General features: G+C 40.0%; 1 protein-coding gene across 1 annotated transcript; it reads left to right on the forward strand.

The window, feature by feature from the left end:
- Positions 1–883: 883 nt before the first annotated feature.
- GPRC6A (G protein-coupled receptor class C group 6 member A) lies at positions 884–18,943 on the forward strand. Its single transcript, XM_020802189.3, has 6 exons — positions 884–1,706; positions 6,486–6,789; positions 9,242–10,072; positions 14,604–14,816; positions 15,512–15,635; positions 16,528–18,943. Exons 1-6 carry the CDS (start codon positions 1,513–1,515, stop codon positions 17,658–17,660), a joined length of 2,799 nt encoding a protein of 932 aa, XP_020657848.3. The 5' UTR covers positions 884–1,512; the 3' UTR covers positions 17,661–18,943.
- Positions 18,944–20,981: the final 2,038 nt, after the last annotated feature.

The raw sequence follows: 20,981 nt of genomic DNA on the forward strand, positions 1-20,981 counted from the left end.
GGAGAATAATCAATGAAAAAGTAGGATCAGGCCCACAAAAGCTAATGGTCAATAGAACTCATTAATCTTCACAAGATTAGTGCAACAAAATGGTATAGTTTGATGTTTTGTGAAAGGAACAGACATATCTGGGAAGAGAAAGCAAAACTGCTGACTTATAGAAGGAAATGAAAAGCTAAGAGATAAAGAGAGGGCAGCAACGTTGGGGTGGGTAACATGGGGAACATGGAGAAGAATTCAAAGTGCTGGTTCGAACCTATAAAGCCCTACATGGCTTGGGCCCAACCTATCTCAAGGACCACATCTCCCTTTATGAGCCTGTTTAATTATTAAGATCACCAGTAGAGGCCTTCCACTCTAGCATTGATCCACCTTCAAAGGTGCACCTGGTGAAGACAGGATAGAGCCTTCTCTGTTGCTGGCTCCAAGACTCTGGAACTCCCTCCCGCAAGAGGCTAGACTGGCCCCATCTTTGCTGTCCTTCCACAAGCAAAGACCTTTCTCCCCAGGCAAGCCTTCCCTGAGTGAATGGCTGCCAAGTGAGGGTTTTTTTTTTTTTTTTGTTAAAAAATGGATTGTTGTACCTTACTGCATTGAATGTGTTTTTGTATTGCTTATGTTTTTTGTTTTTTGTGTTTTTTTGGTATTGTATTCATTGGTCCTTTTAGTATTGTATACTCATTGTCACTGATCTTGAACACTTAATTGTTATAAGCTGCCTTGAGTACTTTTAAGGAGAAGGGAACGTTAAAAATACTTTAAATCATATAAAATAAAATATACAGAGACCAGCTGAATCTGTGGAGGAAGCAAAGAGGTTCCTGTGATTGAATAGATTGCTCTAAGATGAATATACAGAGGATGCTAAGAGTCCTGTGGGTAGAGACAGAGTGGGATGCTAAAAATTCAGGTCCCACCAAGTTGTTGGAGAAGGGAAGGGAAAGAAAGAATGGTCATCTTATAAGGTGAAGTGGGGAAAGGAAGAAGACTTAGTGGAGCTTGTTCAAAGATGCCAGGGACAGGGAGTGTAAAAACAAAGAGAAAAGATCCAGAGAAAAAGCAAGAAATGGAAGTTAAATTTCAAATTTGAATAAAGGGATTGAGAAGAAAATATGTTTACAACTGTAACAAAAACTCTTTTCCATAGTCCTTCCCCAACCCGTATAGTTCCAAAGGTCAGGATGCAGCTCCCTGGAATTCTTGAAAACAATGACCCTAGGAGTGATTTGAATTGTACATTTTTGGTTGGTAGAAAGGATTGGTTATGACATTCTTTCTCTCTCCCTCTCTCTCTCTCTTCCATATGCTCACCCCTCCCCATAACTCCTCCACAGTGGTATCAGTTGAACAGCACAACCTGTCAGAGCTGGTAACCAGCATTTGGTTCAGGTGAGCCTGGCTTCCAGAGCAGCCCTTTCCTCCAACGTTGTTTACAGGTGAAATAAGAACCGTATTGGCAGTGCTGCTTGCTTAATTGACTGGAGGCAGCTAGAGAGCAAATGAAACAGAAACATGGCAATATTTGGTTTGTTGATTACTGTCTTCCCGATCGGCTTTCATATCGGTCAGTCTTGTCGGAGTCCTGATAACTTTGTGGGTGCCAGCTCTCCTGGGGATGTTGTCATCGGAGGCTTGTTTGCCGTTCATGGCAAAATGTTACATCCAGAAGAAAAACCCCTCAAACCTGTGATTGCCAGTTGTGCTGGGTGAGTAACAAGAAAAAAATATAGCATTGAATGGTGCTTCTCAGAATGAAAAATGAGAGTGGGAGGAATCTTTCAATGTATGGAATGTATGCATTACTTTTTCTTTAAAAATTGCTTTATATGCCAGCTGAGTGAAGTGTGTGTAAGTACTGTATGGAAGCATGGGGCGGGGGGTACATGATGTGCAGAAAAAATGTAGAAGGATATGTAGGGCTGCAGCTGTCTCCTTGCTCAAATGCTGTAGAATAAAATAATACTGCACATGCCACTAAAAATAAATATCCTAAGGCTATGTTTAGATGCCCAGTTTCTTTTAAAAAGTCAGAGGAAAATACGTTTACCAGACTCTGTGGAACTGTGCCTTTAGGGCTGTAATCTCATATATATGTGCCTCAGAGTAAATGAGTGAATTCAGATGGACTTATGTCTGAGTAAGCATGCATAGGATTGCAGTGCAAATATTCTATTGGCATATACCTCTTTTGCAAAACAGACTTGCCATGGAATCTTGGTTAGTGCTATGTAGAACACATGTAAACATGACATTAATCCTACAAGATGAACGAGATCAAGCTGTTGTATTCAATAGACACTGTCTATGTAATACAACACTATATCCAGCACATTTTGAGCTGGGTGGGCTAAATCGTCACTTAAACCTAGTTACCTGCTCAAATTAAGCCCCACTGAATACAAGGGACATACTCCTAGGATGAAGATGCTTATCTTCTCTCCTTTCAGAAATTATAAATAACTTATAGTTCTTAATCACAGGGCCCAAAGTGATAAGGGGGCATTTTTATACAGTAGTGGGAATCCAGTACTAAGTCACAAGCAGAGTAGGCCTATTGAATCAGTGGAACTTATGAAGGAGGTGACTCACCAAATCCCCACTGATTTAGTAGGCCTGCTCTAGTTGCCACTTACTAGTGGATTTCAGTCATTTGGTATGATTTTCAGAAAATGCAGCCATACATTACTTACTAGGAGTTTATTTTCTATCATGCTTCACAGAGACAGGGAGATCCTTCATATTTCTTTTGTGTATGGAAGGGTTTTAGGAGGAAAACTTAAGAGGAATTTGAATTGTTTTCTTCACATTCTTTATACTGATGAAACCTTGGTATGATTACTCCAGAAAGAAGCAATATTATGACTGTAACATGTTTGCTAGTAAGATGGTTGCGTGCTTTATCTAGAAAAGTATTCGTGTCATGTTAACAGCTTACACCTAAATACAGGTTTTGGTGATTAGAGAACTTCCCATATCATCTACCTTTAATAAATTAATAATCTATGTTTAAATAAACTTATGTCTCCTAACATAGCTACATCTTTTAAAATTAATAATCAATAAAACATTAAAACTTGTTACAACTCATTAATCAAATGCCACCTCTTGTTTTTTGAATGAAAGCTGACTTAGTGTATTCTCATTGTTCAATGAAATGTTAGTATGAGAAAAGACTCAAAAATAAGCAAATCTACCCTTCCTAACAAACTCTGCTTGATTAAAGGCTGCCCACAGTGACTAATGATACCTCTTTCCAGTTTAAATCAAAGAAAGTTTCAAGTTGATTGATCAACTAGTTAAACCAGTTAAAGTTTTATAGTCTTAATCCCAATTTAGTCCTACTTGCACACTAAATGAGAAGGGGGCAAAATATATGCTTTCTTGAGCTTCTTAGCAGTGGAGTAAGAAATAAAAGCCTTGTCAATTTCAGCACTGTAGAAATTAGAAAAAGCTTCCAACTGTACTGCTGAAATGTGAAATAGTGTAGAAGCACAAAATTGTGGCGTTGAAAAGCTGACAAGGCTTTCATTTCCTAAGAGTTTGTAGTTTTCCCCTGTGCTAAAGCAGGGAATCTACAGCTAAAGCATCCATGACAAGTGGCTCCAAACCTTATTTAAAAATTTCAGACCACCTTCTGTATTCTGTTTTATTGTTGAACAGATCTTGCCATCTGGAAATTCTTCTTAATGTTGAGAACTTGGAGTCTCTTTTCTTGTCATATGAATCCATTGACTTTAGTCCTACCCTCTGGAGTCACAGAAACAAGCTTGCTCCATCTAATAGCCCTTTAGATATTTGAAATTGGCTGTCACATAAACCTATCTTTTATTCTTCTGGTTTAACATGCCCAGCTTCCCTGCAGTGTTTCATTTCCACATCATTCACAATCTCATTGTGCTCCTGTGGATATATTCCAGTTTGGGGATAATCTTGTTAGACATCAGTGCCCAGAAGTGGACACTGTATATCAGGTGAGGTCTGACCAAAGGAAAATGGAATGGTGTCATTTCTTGATCAGAACACAATTCTTACATTGATGTAAGTTAGTATTGCTTTAGCTTTCTCCCTACTATGGCATACTGTTGAGTTACATATAGTCTGTATTCTACTAGGACCCACAGATCCTCTTCACACATTTCATTTTCAATTCAGTTGTCACCCATTCTATATTTTTACACCTGATTTTTCCTGTCTAAATGTACAACTTTACATTTATTCCAGAAGAAACTCATTTTTACTTTCTGTCTTGACCCATTTATTTTCTGAGGTATTAGATACCTTTCTTAGTTGGATATAAGCTGCAAATGTGATGAGTATCCCTTCTACTCCTTCATCCATGTCCATTACAGAGGTACTGAACAGTGCTAGCTAGTGCCACAGGACAGTACTAATGAGGATCTAGTGCAAGGTCAAATTAGATATTATGAAGAAAGTGTATTTCCTCCAATTAATCCATTTTCCCTCACCCCAGTGGGTTTCCCTCAAAGTGCCTCAGTAATCAGATTTCCAAACTAGGCCCATCCTTGCCTTACCACATGAAATGGATTCAGCAAATTATGTTCATGCTCACCCTACTTACAAAATAAGCCATGCTAATATAAGATGGATAAGAGAGAGAGATTGTATACTATCACAGACATGTTTTTCACAACTTGAGGGAGCACCTCTGCAAAAAAAAGGAGAAGACTGCCTAGGGAGCTGCGTTCTTCATCTCAAAGTTTGCTCTAGGCTCAGCAAAATGAGGAAATAGCATGTGGAATCAGGAAGGCTCCCAAGACGCTTGACGTCTTGACTTGAAGACATAAATCATTGCCCTTTGTAATGCTTTGCACCATGATCTTTGTTTTGCTTTGTTTGTGTTGCTAATGATAGTGACAATAGTTTTGCCATTTGAAGGGGTTGAATATTTAAGATTTTCTAGAAAATAATTTAGCAAAGGATTGTAATGATTGTGTTTTTGATTAGATGTTTCATGCTACTGATATTGCTGCAGTAGGACATGCAATCTATAGGGTGGGGAGGGGAGAATGAGTCTGAAATGCCTTCAATATGTGTCTTTCTGTAATATCACTTGGAAGCTGCAAAGAGTTTTCAAAACAGAGAGTTCATAGCACAATTTGCAAAAGTCACTTTTTTGGGACTGCAACTCCCAGAATGCTCCAGCTGTCCATATTGACTGAAGGACTGTGGGAGGATACAAAGGTTGTAAAAAGAAGAATGCTAATTTTGCTGAAATAATGGAATCTTGTGTTTTGATTTAACTCATGATGTACATGTTCTCATATCTTTGTGAATCTTGTCCTTCATACATTTCACAGGAACAGTTAATATATTCTTTTTAAAAGGTCTGCATAGATAGTTTCTTAGCAAGGGTGTATTATTGCTTTTGAATTTTGATAGGGCAGCATAAATTGGGTCAGCCAGAAGGACAGCAAATATCCTTAAATCGGTTGCACCTACATCTTACATTTAGGAAGCTCTGTGTGAAATGAACCACTAAGATTGCAAACTGGTTATAGAAGATGAATAATCCTTCCTTTTCTCAATCTAGAGTCAGGGTGTGGCAATGATGGTCCTTTGGATATTGGTGGACTGCAGTTTCCACTATCCTTTACCATTAGCTAAAGCAACTGGGGCCGATGGGAGTTGAGGCAAGTTATGGAGGGCCACACATTCCTCACTGCTAATCTAGAGGGATAGCTGTGACTCAGCAACAAAAGAAACCATCTGGAAGAGAAGCAGAAAGCTGAGTTTGGGGACTTTGTAATCAAATGGTATTTGAAGATGCTGTCCACTTTTCTTCAGAGGTCCATTGTTAGAAGCTTGATAGGTTGTCCATTAGAGCATTTGAGGTAGAAGCATGGCTTGATTTATACATTTCTAAATAAACCCAAATATTATAAAATGCCATAAGCCTCTAGAGACCTCATTCCAAAAGAAACTCAGAGCTGCTAATAGCTTCATTCTTGGAGTATTTCAGAAATTGGGAAAAGTGGAATTATGTCAGAGGGACGTTGCTGGATTGAAGCTCACAGCATTTTTTGCCACTGGTTATGCTAGACAGGGCTGGTGGGACTTGCAGTCCAATAACATCTAGTGGGCTTCACTTTGGCCACCTCCTTATATATATAAGGATATATATAAGGAGGTGGCCAAAGTGAAGCCCACTAGATGTTATTGGACTGCAAGTCCCACCAGCCCTGTCTAGCATAACCAGTGGCAAAAAATGCTGTGAGCTTCAATCCAGCAACGTCCCTCTGACATAGGGATGCAGTCCAAACAGCATTTATAAAGCATCTTCTGCATCTCTTCCAGCAGATGCAGTTGGTACTGGCTCCTCACTATTGTACTTGTTGTATGTCACATACCCAGGCATGCTGCCAAGCACTCATCAATACACAAATGGCTTGCATGTCATTTGCCTGTTGTGTTAATATTGCTCCCAACGAGGTATTTGTGAATGACTTAAATGTGCTTCCTGACAGTTTTGAAGTGCAAGTGTTTCTTCAGAGTCTTGCAATGATCCATGCGATTGAAATCATCAACAACTCAACATTCTTACCTGGAATTAAACTGGGATATGAAATCTATGACACGTGCGCAGAGGTCACCAGGGCAATGGCCGCAGCTGTGAGGTTTTTATCCAAATACAATGCATCGAAAGATCTGGTGGAATTCAGGTGTGACTATTCAGATTACACACCCAGAGTCAAAGCTGTCATTGGGGCTACCTACTCCGAGGTATCCATGTCAGTTGCAAGAATACTGAATTTGCAGCTCATTCCACAGGTAGGTTTTTTGGATGGGTATTTTCATTTTTAGTCATAGCATCAGATTAGTAGAACCAATATGGGTGAATATTTTAATTAAATAATTAGCAATGGAATAAACTTGTGAATGAGCTAGGGTACACCCGTGGGATCTTTGCTCCTGTGGCTTAACCGCTTCTGACCACAAGTCTATCCTGCTGGAGTATTCTTCTACATAAACACTCCTTGTGTATTGAATACTAGCATTTCTCAATGAGAAATCTGATCCCATGTTTCTCCTTGTTTCTTGTCAAGTTTTATACATGCAGGACACCTGTTTTTTTAGAAAACTGAGGGACAGTTCAGCAACATGATCCACCCCTATGGTCTGAAATGATAAAATGGGACCATATGCCACTATAATATTGATAATTTCTGAGTAGACTAGTCAGCTGGCATCAGAGGATTCTGTTCATCTATCCCTGCCTGTAATTCTTGATTCACCACAGCAGCATTGGCAGACAGTTGCCAAAGAGGACATAAAATATGAATAAAGGCAAAAAATAAACAGAGGAGCGGATTAGGAGTTAGTCATTTTTAAATGGAACCTTACCTCTTATTAAGATTCCATTTATGGTAAGCAACATGCCACCTGATTCTGAAGTCATGTTTTTATGTCTGTGGGTCAGTAACCATTTCTGTGTAGTGGAATTGCAATTTAAAAACACAACCTGTTAACTTAAAGACCCAACAATACAGTATCAAGGCTTAGGCATATAAATATATTTTAAGATTCTCAAGAATGAAGGGCCCATTATATGTGGCATGTGGAGCCTGCTCCAAATCATTGTACATAGTGCTGTCTCATGGGCTGAATTGTTTATATGCAGTGGCTCACTATCAGATCAAGAAGACTTTTCCTATGGCAAAAATGGCCCAGACTCAAGAACAGCCCTGAGGTAGACATGAGATGATGATCCCTCAAGCTGCACTCAGTGTGATTTGCTTCTAAATAAATATTCATAGGATTGTGCTAGCACTGAAGGAAATTTTGCTATGTGACTTTTACTGTCACACATTGTTGTGAATAGCAGCCTCCATATGGTAGCTGTAATGTTTGCCTCAACTCTTATTGGTGAGGGTGAATTAAGTGTGCAGCATGAATAAAAATGTGCTAAGTTGTTGTGAAATTCAAATGGTGCTTTGAATTGTTGGAATGGACCACCTGAACCAACGTCACTCTGCAAAAACTATAACAACAATTCTAAGGAACTAGGTTTGAAATATTTTATTCTATTAACAATTTTCATTCTGAAAATAAACGTCATTGCTCACCTTGCAAAATTATATCAATTGCAAGCTCAGGTTATGCATCTTTGGTTCCTCGATAATTCCAGACATGTATACAGTCTTGCTACCTGCCCAAAAATATAGCTGAAATTCAGTGTGTAGCATAGGACTGCCTCTTGGATTCATCCCACCTTGCAAATCAGAGGCAGATGAGGCACGCGGTGGAAGATTTTCCAAAAATCCGGTGGTATGCACCAAGGAGACAAACTTTAAGAGGTTACTGGACAAACTGATCAAGCATGGGGTTAGTCAGGCCACAGGCATCATGCAATGGCTCATGAGAAACATTACGTATAATGAAGTAACTTTCACATAGTAAAACTATGGGATTTGCTCCTACAATATGTGGTAATGGCTTTCAATGTGAATGTAGCAAATTCCTATAGCAGTGGTTCCAGGTATTCTTGGACTGCAGCTTCCAGAAGCCTTCACTACCAGCTGTACTCTCTGGGGTTTCTGGGAGTTGCAGTCCAAGTACACTTGGGTTACCCAAGGTTGGGAACCACCGTCCTAGAGGATGGGACTCTCGGTGCCTAGTAGTTTTGAAAGATGACACATTACTTCCAGTCCCCAGATTTGTTTTTTATCCATTTCTGGGGAGTACAAAATGGAGGGTGCAATTGTACTTGTGTCCTGCTGGTGGCCTTCTCATAAGTTTCTGGTTGGCTACTGTGGGAACAAGAATGCTGCATTAGATTGGTCTTATCCTTTTTTAAACTTTGTCTTAAAGACAATAGGATGACTGAACATTCCCTCATGTCAAAACTGTCATAGTAGCTTGCAGGTCCCCTCCAAACCCATGTGTGGCACTGGCTCCGATGTAGAGCATGGCATTTGTAGTAGCTTCTAATATAGCCTGTGATGGTAGATCTTCAAAATGAGAAATTTAATAGCCCTGCTACATTCCTCTCAAATATATGCAAATTGCATTTGGGTTGAAAATCACAAAGGGATCTAGAACATAGTGTGGCAGATATTTGGGAAATGTGTGGGGTTTTTTTAGCTTCTTCATTTCTGCACAGCACTGAGCCCATATTTACTTGAAAAGAAGCCCTTAAAGAATGGGTAGTAATGGCTTCCGTAGTTCTCTGCTGAGAGCTGTTCCATATTCCTTTAACAAAATGGCTTTGTCACCTCTTTAGGTGAGTCATGCATCAACTGCCGAGATCCTCAGTGACAAAGTTCGCTTTCCTTCATTTCTGCGCACGGTGCCCAGCGACTCCTACCAGACAAAGGCCATGGCTCGATTGATCCACATGTCAGGGTGGAACTGGATTGGAATCATCGCCACAGATGATGACTTTGGGCGCCTGGCTGTGGAGAGCTTTGGGTTACAGGCCATGGCCAACAATGTCTGCATTGCATTTAAAGAAATGTTGCCAGCTTATCTCTCAGACAGCACCATTCACGGCAAAATTAATCAAGCCCTTGAGAAGATTGTCAAGGAAACCAGGGTAAATGTCATTGTCGTCTTTCTGAGGCAATTCCACGTAATGAGGCTTTTCAGAAAAGCAATTGAGATGAACATAAATAAGACCTGGATTGCAAGTGACAACTGGTCGGCAGCTGTCAAGATTAGCACTCTTCCAAATATCAGCCGCCTGGGGAAAGTGGTCGGTTTTACATTCAAAAGCGGCAACCTGTCATCTTTCCACCAGTTCCTGAGCAACCTACAGACCAGCCCCACGGGAAACAACAAGTTTTCAAGGGAATACGCCATGCTAATGTCAGCCTGCTCGCATATAAATGATCAGGATCTGAGTAAGTGCATCTCCAGTTACTCTGTTGAGAAATGGCTACAGAACCGCACTACACCAAGCAGCCAGCTTTGGGGAGAGGAATTTCTCATAGCCAACATTGAGCCTGGATTTATCCATAGCACCATGCTTGCAGTGAATGCCATCGCACATGCCATCCAGAACCAGTGCAAGGACAGAAATTGCAAGGACCCATATGCTTTTGCCCCTTGGGAGGTAGGGTTTTCTGTGTTCTTTACGTGCATTTAATTTCCCATATTTTGCTTGGATGGCTTTAAGAGAGTACGATTCAGAACAAACTTTGGAGGTGAAAGGGGTCAGCAGAGGACAGCAGAAGTCACATCCCCCTCCCTGTTCTGCTGATGGAAGCTGTTCCATCAGCAGAAAGAGGTAACTGGAATATTTCAGTGTAGTGTTAACTCTGTACTTCTGGCTGAATCTTTCCCTGAGATTGCAGAGGACACCCCTAAAAACATAGAAGTCAATACATTTATATGTGCATTTTTATAATTGTTAAATCTTCTTCCAAACAATTTTGGATATTGTCATGAGAATCCTGATCAGTCTCTAAAAGTGATTCCCTTGAAATATAATACACTTCCCAGTGGGAACAACACATGTAGAGCTTTTTCTTCAACATTGACAAGTTCTGAAGATCTGTTCTTAAACTTTGTTCCATGGCCTCACTTTATCTTGCTCAAGAGCTCAATGAATTACATCATATCAGGAAACCTACATAAATTTTGCAGAAGGTAGACTCATGAAGGATCAAGGTTGTGCTTCTGGGGCAGAGATTCCTGGGGTTCCAAAAGCTGATTATTAACAAGATTAACCTAAGAGTCACGCCAGGAGCAGTCCAAGGCATTTTGCCGCCTAAGGTAGAACAGCAAATGATTTTGCCCACACCCTCAATTCAGGGTGCTTAAAATAGCCAAGGCCAACCAAGGCATCTTGGCACCTTGGGCAGAAAAATCACACAAATGCCTCAGGCCACCCCAGAAGTAAAAATACAATGATAATTAATTAACTGAGGCATTAAAAATAAGTGATTTGTTGCCTTTTCTTTATACTAAAGTCTGAGACAGCTGCCCCATTCTATCTAACAGCAGGGCCAACATCCACCCAAGCAAGTTCAATCAAATTAGTTTTTATTTCCAGGAATGGCTATGCTGACTCTGTCTGTGTGCTCAGTTTCTATATGGCCTCTAATGGCACAATACTCAACCATCTCTTAGCAAACTAGTGTCCCGATCATTAGGAGGATTCCCCTGAAAGAGGCAAACGCTGCTGCTCAACGCATCTCATCAGTCATCTGCCCAACCTGTGACGTTGTCACTTCAGCTGGTTTTCCTTGAGCCTGAACTTGCATTAGGTATCAAAATTAAACAGATTGTTCTCTTATCGGGTGTTGGGGAGAGACAAAGTTCTGCACTTCTAAAATCGATGAAATATAGGTCCCTGACCTCTTTTTATTTTCCCACCAGGTTGGAAAGATATTGATAGTGGCAGGAATGGATTGAATCAGGCAAATGATCAGAAATTGATTTTTCAAACAGCGCAGGAATATTTTCTTTTGTGCTAAAAGAAAGACTTTTTGTTGTTGTTTGAGTGTGTGTGTGTGTGTGTGTGTGTGTGAGAAAGACAGAGGAGGGGAGAGAGGGGGAGGGAAGGAGAAAGAGAGAGAGAGAGAAAGAGAGAGAGAACATAGTAAGGCCATAGTCTCATGTGATTGGGAACATGGTATTTCTCCTACCAGGTAAGTATAAGTGTATGAGCACTTAAGTGTATACATACATGCAGTTAAGTTTTGTTGTCGTTGTTTTACCATAAAGTGACAATACGGGTATTCTGTTTCTTATGAGAAATAGCTGGCTTGGTCCAGTGGGCAACCAACTGCCAGAAATGTTTTCATTTCATTCCTGCATGTGCTCTTCTGTGCTGCTTCTACATATGCCCTGTAGGCCTGCCACTTATTTTTTATTTATTTATTTATTTATTTGATTTTTTACCCCGCCCCTCTAGACAGTGTCTACTCAGGGCGACTTAAGACTCCAGTACTTTTACTAGGGAATAAGCTCTTTTGAATTTAAGATTGGCTTTACAATACAGCCTTAACTAGGATTGGTGTGTGGGAATGGCTTGGATGGATGGATGGATGGATGGTCCACCAGTTCTAAAACTCTGACAGTCATGCCAGCCAGAATGGTCAGTTTTTTAAAAAATGCCCCTCTCCTGTGTGGTTCTTTCACTTCCCACTTAAACTATTTGTTTCAAGACAATAGATCTCCATGGTGGGCATTCTAGAGTTCTCATTAGCAGACCAAGTCCCCTGATCAGTGGTGCTCCAACAGTGGTTAACTACCACCACACCTTAATCCCCATTGGTGAGCGTATTTGGGGGTTAGGATTGCTTTGCACCTCTTCAGGAAACATATGCCCAAACTGGTCATATGTGGTCTTGATGATGTTCCCATTCAGAGCTGTGACTGGCAAGTTTGGCAGCTGGGGCAATGGGCACTGTTTTCCACTGACTCTGGCTTGACACAGAAATACCAAGAAAAGGAAGAGAAGGTGTATTGAAGGGAGGGAGGGAGGGAGGGAGGAAGTAAGGAAGTGAAAATGACCAGGAAGTCTCATCATGTATTTTTGTAACGTTCATCAGTAAGTTTATTTCTATATTTTAGTGCCCCCTAAATTCTGGTGCCCTGGAGCAAAGCCCTATTGCTCCATTGTAGTTGTGGCCCTGTTACTGTTAATTCGTAGCTAGATGATGGGGTGTGCCCAAAGAATATTTGACTCCTCCTCAGCCTGAAGACACCCAGTGATTGGAGAACTGCAGGTATAAATGATCTGTACCATGATAAGTAATTTAGAACAATGGTTCCCAGCCTTGGATCCCCAGATATTCTTGGACTAAAATTCCCAGAAGCCTTCGCCATTAGCTGTGCTGGCCAGGATTTCTGAGAGATGCAGTCCAAGAACATCTGGGGACCCAAAGTAGAGAACCACTGTTTTAGAAGAAAGAGCAGTGAGGATGCTGACAAAATGCTCACATGACACTTACCTGGGAAGGTAGCTAATACTTCAGAAGACAGAACAAGGATAATGTCATGTGGGGGTGGCAATTTTTGGAAATCCATCCTGCAGCTTTCCTACATTACACAGGAGCAAGAAAGGTCAAGAGACAGAGGTAGAAATTTGCAGATGAGTAACCATGAACTGAAACCTTTCCAAAGGCAGATGGGGTTGGCAAAATAATGTAAAGACTAACAATTTTATTTCAGGTGAGGAAATTGACTTTCATCCAGAAAAGCTCACACTGAAATAAAAGTGTTCGTCTGAATTTCTACAATATTTTCTTTTTCTTTCTTTCTTTGCCTTTCCCCCCTCCTTCTCTTTTCCCTTCCCTTCTCTACCTAAAAATCACCCCCATCCCCACTGATGAGGTCATTACCCTTCCATAGGTATAGTTATGCCAACAGCATCTCAGCCATAGTGTGGAAAAGGGGAAGAAAAAGGAACCCTCGCTTCCAAAATTGCTGAATTGATTAGCGATTGTTTCAAGACAAATGTAACAACTGATTCATCAAACCACACCTAAACCAATGGTGATGGTGATAAGGACACATTTATGAAACTGGATACTATAAGGTGTACTGATCAGCACAGAATAAAATGGCTTAGCAGTAGGCTTAGGATGCAATTACATGGCAGAAAAACACGTGAATGGAATTTCCATCTGGGGACTCAGGTGAGTTCACTCTAGCTGCCCACAAAGGAGTCAGGAGGGGGAGAGGAGCAATTTAGCAATCAATCTTGCAGCTTGTTAAGATAGCTCTGGAGTGTCCTTCCAGACAGGACTCCATCAGAGCTACCGTAACATGCTGCAAAGAACAACCTTAATAAGCAATTTCTCCCCTGCTGCCTGCTGACTCATTGCTCTTTTCCCCCCTTTGGTTCTCAGTTGACCTAGTGCACCCACACTTGCTCTAAGAATTCATTGGATTCTTTTTTAAAAAAGTAGGAGCCCCAGCAGGAGAATTAAAAAGTCCAGATCATGGAGGAAATTCTGGGCTGATTTGCATTGACTTGTGTGTCAGGTAGTAAAGAAGAAAACAATATGACTCAGACCACCACCCCAGTCATGGGACATTTCATGCATTATTTGTCAATGCAGTTGGCACCTTAGACAAATGCATGGAAAACAGATATTTTTCAGTGTGGTAAAGTGCATCACACAACAGATCTATCAATAGTTATCACTCCTTCTGATAATGAAGAAACCAGATGGAGGAGGTATCGGTGTGATTGAGGAACTCCTGAAGTTTGCACAAGTATTTAGGATACAAACATGTGGAAAACAAAAGAAGGAAAAGTTCCCAACAGCTAAATGGGGACTAAGCATGTTTAGTGCATGTGGGTATACTGAGTATTTGTTGTGGCATAGGATGATGAAATGGAAACCTAGTCGAGGAAACACAGTTATCTTGGAAGATGGAATGGTTAGCTGGGTATAAAGCTAAACAGGAGCACACCGCATAGCAGACATCATGTTGTGGGTCCCAATTGTTATCATAATAGCTTAATGGAAACCCCATGTTCAGAGTATAGACCTGTGGTAGCCTCAATAAGTGTTCCTTTAAAAAAAAATACTACTCGTGAGCTCTGGGTTGCTCTGATCTGTGACTGCTGCTGCATGGCATTCACCTCCCATGACTTTCATTGCTCTTCACTTCCATTACTGCAGTTGCTTGAAGAACTTAAAGAAATAAAGTTCACTGACGATGAAAAGGAGGTCTATTTTGATTCTTATGGAGACATCAACACAGGCTACGAGGTGCTACTCTGGAAAGAAATTGATGGGCGGATGGTGATTACCAATATGGCTGAATACGATCTAGAGAAAGATGACTTCATCTTTGCCGACGAACAAGACAAAATGGAGTTCATGAATTTAAAGGTAGGTGGAGGCACCTTGTGATTAGATCCTTGCAGGAGCTTCACATAAACTTGCTCTCAACATTTAGGTTAGTGTTCAAAGCTGGAAGTGTGGGAAGCAGTGTAAAGGGAAGCAAAATGAGAGGAAGAGGGTGAACCCAAAGTTTGATTGGTGCAATTGTTCTAGACACAGATGTCCTTGGGATTCTCTGAAAACAATGACTCAGACCACACCCCCATGTCCTGAAAAAATTCATGCATTATTTTTCAATGTAGTCGCCACCTGCTTGTGCTGTCACTTCCGAATCAGTATCTGAGTTTGTGTCTGTACACTTTGATGACTTTATCTAGTGATATCTATGGAAATTGTGCCTTTTAACTTTGAACTCTTATTTATTTATTTATTTATTTAAAAAAAACATACTTAATTTATATGCCACCACTCTTAGAAGAGCTTGTAGATGGGCACAAAGAAACCCCTGCTCTGGAATTGACACTGAAAGCCCTGGCTCCAATGCACCAGTGCACACATTTCATGACTGGCTCTTCTGTAAGGCTGGGGACACCACGGCTGAAATCCTGTTGCTCACATACACAAACTATGGAACTTTCTGGCACAACAGAATGCAATTGTCGAAGGTTATATAAAGAAGATGTGGTTTGCAATTCATTTAATGGTTGGAACTTCAAGGATTTGTTTCTTTCTTTGATTTGCAGAACGTTCAGTCCAAATGCTCCCAGAAATGCAGCCCAGGACAGGTGAAGAAAGTTTCAGCAAGCCCACATACCTGCTGCTATGAGTGCATCAGCTGCCCTGAAAACTATTACACTAATCAGTCAGGTGAAAAATAAACAAACACTAGAATGAATTAAGGCTTTAAAATAACAGAATGTATGCCTTTAAAAAAGAAATAATAAAAAAGAGATAAATTATTATAGGGTTTACTATAATAAGCTACATGAACCAAATATTTATGTCATTGTTCAAGGCTCCAGGAAAATTATGGTGGGAAAAAAAGCAACCTTCTCTTATGCTCATAGTCCAGTTAAGGCCAATTTGCTTAAAGGGGACATACTTAGAAAAATGTGTCTCTTGTATTAATTACTCTGTTAAGCTAACCAATTCTAGGCTTTAGAACTGGTCTAAAGAACTAGACTTTCAACCTTGGCCAAATGGTTAACGTTTTAACAGGAATGGGGGCAAGCTATATAAATCTGGCATACAGTAGTGTCTTAAGGTGGCTTGGTTTGCAATTTGTCAGCTTCACTTTTTTAAAAAAAGTAATGCCATATTGACGGGCTGTTTGCTGCTGCTACAGCATCAAAACCAATCTGTCAACTTGACCTTCTTCGTAAAGTAGATGTCAAAGCAATGAACAGCAAGCCATTTATAATATAGAAACAGATAGTTATAAACTGATTCAGCTAGATGTTATGCATTGATGTTACTTTTTAATTTTAAAATTATAATGCATTTGTTAGGTTGCATTGTCCTCTTTAAAATATATGTTCTATATTTTAAGAGGACTAATACATATTTATTTTACAGAGGTATTATTATCTGCAGTTTAGTTTAGTTTTATCACAATTATTATCACAATTATTGTTCTATAATGCTAAGCATTTGGTTCCTTGAGACTAGTTCATTAAAACTGGCTAGGATTGAATTCTCTTAAGCGCTTCAATAGCATGTATTCAAAGTTTTCAAGAGATGTCTGTTTCTCTGTGTGTAGATATGGATTACTGCATCTTATGCAACAACAGAACCCATTGGGCTCCCGTGAACAGTTCAATGTGCTACAGGAAGATGGTTCATTACCTCAACTGGAACGAGTGGTTTGCTGTTCTATTACTGGTCCTGTCTGCTCTCGGAATAGTGTTGATTTGCGCCATTATCATAATATTTACTAAAAACGTGGACACTCCAGTTGTAAAGGCATCAGGCGGCTTAACTGTATGCTATGTTATCCTCCTCTGCCATTTCCTCACTTTTGTCAGCACGTGCTTTTTCATTGGCAAACCCAAAGCATACAAATGTAAAACCCGGCAGGCTCTCTTTGGGATCAGCTTTGCTCTCTGCATTTCCTGCATCTTAATTAAGTCACTGAAAATTTTACTGGCCTTCAGTTTTGATCCCAAGTTGCAAAAATTGCTGAAGAGTCTCTACAGACCAGTCCCCATTGTGTCCTTTTGCACTGGGATCCAAGTGTTGATTTGTGTGGTCTGGATCACAGTCCGAAGTCCTTTTGTCGAGGAAAACTTCTCCATCCGGAGAGTTATTATCCTGGAATGCAATGAGGGCTCTGCTGTTGCCCTGGGGATCATGTTAGGATACATTGCTCTATTGGCCTTCATCTGCTTCATCTGTGCTTTCAAAGGCAGGAAGCTACCTGAGAATTACAACGAAGCAAAATTCATAACCTTTGGCATGCTCATCTACTTCATTGCATGGATCATATTTATCCCGGTCTACACAACTACTTTCGGCAAATACTTGCCAGCGGTTGAAATCATTGTCATTTTAATATCCAACTATGGGATCCTGTGCTGTACTTTCTTTCCCAAGTGCTACATTATCCTGTACAAGCAAGAGGCAAATACCAAATCGGCCTTCCTGAAAATGCTTTATAGCTACTCCTCCAAAAGCGCAGGGAGTCTCAGCGTAAACCAAAGCTCTCTGGACTCTAAGAGCGAGACTCCTCCCATGCCTAGCATGGAAGCTTGTTGTAAAGTGAAGAGTGAGAAAAACTGGGTGAATGGTAGCTGCCATTTCCACACATCTGGATATAGGGAGATGAGAGGGGAAGTGCCTGCTGTGAACCTAGCAGGGCCCACAGTACCAAGAAGAAGACTCTCTAGTATATGATGAGGTAGTTTCAGGGTAAGACCTTTGGTGGGCCTGTCCTGTCTATGACCTCTCCATTGCCCGTAAGAACGGTTACTACCCTACAAGTGATGCAGTTACACAGCAAAGGTAATACTGCCTCCCTGTAAGCCATAGTGTACAAACTGGGAGTCACTTTCAAGGTTGAATGATTCCTTTTTCTTTGTCTTAACAACGGTTTAGTATTACCTCTGCAGTGCAATGGTTTTTCAGTCTTCAGCATTAGAAGCTGGCTTATTCAGACCATTGGTCCATCTAGCCCAATACCATCGACACTGCCTGACAACAAGGGCTCTCCAGGGTTTCAGGGTTTCCTAGGCCTACCTGGAAATCCCTGGTATGACCTGGTTGTCTCTCATCTAAGTATTAAGTAGGCCTCACTCTGCTTAGCTCCCGAAATCAGATGGGATTGGAGTGTCATGGAGGTATGGTATTCCTCACTGAATAGAAACTTCATTAGAGTCAGTGAAGACATGATACTAGTTCATGGTTATGAAAAGCAACAGACAAGAAGGGAATTTGTGTTGATGAGAAACAGGAAAAAAAAAAAGCTACCGAAAAAGCTAGTGTCAGTGTTAGTTCTTTAAACAATCATGTCAACATTAATTCATTTGAGGAAATTAATTTATTAAGATTAGAAAATTAAGAAAAGGGTCATAAAAATGGTTCATTAAGCCCTTGAAATGTCTATTTGCTAAAGACAATGAATGCTACACATTTAGCTCAGAAACATAGTAAATAACAAGAAACCTTAATAATAACCTTTGAACTACAGAGCTGGAAGGGACCCTATGGATCATTGAAACATCAATCAATCAAAACATTATTTATATTTAAGAATCAAAACAACAAATTTTGAAAGCAATTTTTCTTTTTTTCTTTGTTTCTTTCTTTCTTTTTTTAGTTATTGATAACAGATTAATTTTTAACAAATTATTTCCAGACTCTTGGAAACTCTAACTTTATTTTGAATTGTAACCACTGAGAGAAGGGAAGTGACTAATTTGGGCTTTTCAAATGGGCGTGTTAATTGCACACCCACCATGGACAAAAATAATATTCTCTATCCTTCTATGTCATGGTCTGGGATGATTAAAATAAATTAATATCATGTCTCCTTTGTAAAAAAAACATGAAAGAGGCTTGTGTGAAAGACAAATGCCAGTTCAACTTTGAAGCCAGACTAAGACACAATTCCTGCTTGACTGTAGACTCTCACTGGTGTGTGGCACTAGTAAAACCACTCCTTAAATATCTCATATCCCTTGGAAAATCTGCTTGAGTCACCCTAAGTCAGAACTCACTTGTTGGCACAAAACACAAGAGTATATCCATTGTAAACAGTCATGAAGCAGGTACTTCATGTGAATTACTCATACCATTAGTCTGCAATATTTTTTGGTGATTAGTGCTTCGAACAAAGTTTCCTCACAGGTACACTGATAACTTTTAAACTATTAAACTATTATTAAAATGTCAGGAAAGGTATTAAATTCTTTTTTGAATTAATTTTAAAGCAATCACTTGTATAATAAATTCGAAAGTAAGTATATGATATGTAGTTTTTAAAAAATGCTGAGCAGACAATCTGTTTTAACAGACATTTGATTTTTCCAAGAGAATCTGTACTAAAATGGCTGGAATCAACTAAGACTGATCTTATTTCATCAGTAACCCCATATAATATATGTTAACAATATGTTGATGTAGTGACCTCACTGACAGAAATGAGATAACTTCTATTGACCTTTCAAGGGAAGTAGATCAATTTATCACCCATTATTCTGGCTGCAATATTTCCACAACCCAACATCCTCAAATATGCTGGATTACAACTTCCTCTGTGCCTGCCTTGTACAGCCAATGGGGCTGATTAGACCATAATATTTTGAAGATTGTACAAATTAAAAGCTTAAAAGGTCATTTGTGAGGCAATAGTTACAATCCTATGGATATTGGGCTAGGAATAACCCCATATAGTTCAATGAAATGTACAGTACTTCTGAGTAGTCATGTGTAAGACTGCATTCTACTTGTGAGTGCCCTCTCTGGGCCTTTTAAAAATGTGTGTATGCAAATATGTGTAAATATTTCCTTGTAAATACTGTACTGTTACCAATACCTCAGTGTTAAGTATTTTGCCATTGAAAGCTGGACTGCCTGAAGTTGGATCGTGTTTGTGGCTTTAAATCCCTCTGAACATGACAAAGCTCCACTATTTCAGTAAACGGCCTTCTCCTTGAGCAGCTGGTTCCATATAGCAATGTCAAAATGGATGTTGTTGTGTACAGAGATCTCCAAGTAAAAGAAAAAGTATGACTCCATTGTTGTTTTAAAAAGAAAGTTTTAGATTTATGTTCCTCTGGGACCCTTTTTGCAAGCCCCCAATAAATTTCATTTGCCTTTTATAAAAAGCTTTCTATTCACAGATTTCCAACAGCTTTATCATCATTTCAGGTGAAGTATCCTTTCAGTTCCAAGAAACAGAATATAGCATTCGTTGAACTAGGAACTGCCATTGGAAAGTATCATGAAGAGGTTGATGGCCACTACATTTTTATCTCTCAGGGGAGAATGGATTATAGCTTGGATAGGAGGAGAAAAGAGGAAGGTACTGCCATAAGCTGGCATTTCTCACCCATGCTCATCGCTGGACTGATCATTGCCATTCTAAAGGTATACAATCTCTGCATTGGAGGAAGGAGACCAGGGAATTGGCATTTTGGCTTTTCTATCACCTTTAAGAAGGAGAGAGTGACTGTCTGGCGGTTTGGAGCACGGTGGGCTTCTCTCTCTCCATGGAGGTTCTCTGTGTAATTTTGAATCCTAATCACATATCCACACTAGACAATTGTAACTATTAGAGCACAATTATATTAGCTGGATACCACATGGATGGCTATGGCTTCATGTTAGAGAATCCTGGAATTTGTTAGTTGGTGAGAAAGTTACAATTCTTTCCCAGAGAGCTAGGAAATGAACTTCAGCAGGGAACCTTATCAAACAACAAATGCAAGGATCCTGTAGGATGGAGCTACGGTGATTTAAATGATCATAAATACCTCTAACTAGAGTAAACATCATATGGCCAAGACTCTGTTCAGTATTTATACACACAGAGCTCCAGAAGCAGAAATCTGATGTGGTTATAAGTGGCATACAGTCATGAGTCCTGACTGCACAATTCATCAGAGTGCTGCAGCAGCATCTGAAGACAGACCCCTGCATACATAAATATTAAACAGGACACTGGCCTATGTTTCCAGGGTTCCAAACCACAGGATGAGCTTTCCCTAGTAAACA

Source organism: Pogona vitticeps, chromosome 1, assembly GCF_051106095.1.
Source record: "Pogona vitticeps strain Pit_001003342236 chromosome 1, PviZW2.1, whole genome shotgun sequence".
Taxonomy (NCBI): domain Eukaryota; kingdom Metazoa; phylum Chordata; class Lepidosauria; order Squamata; family Agamidae; genus Pogona; species Pogona vitticeps.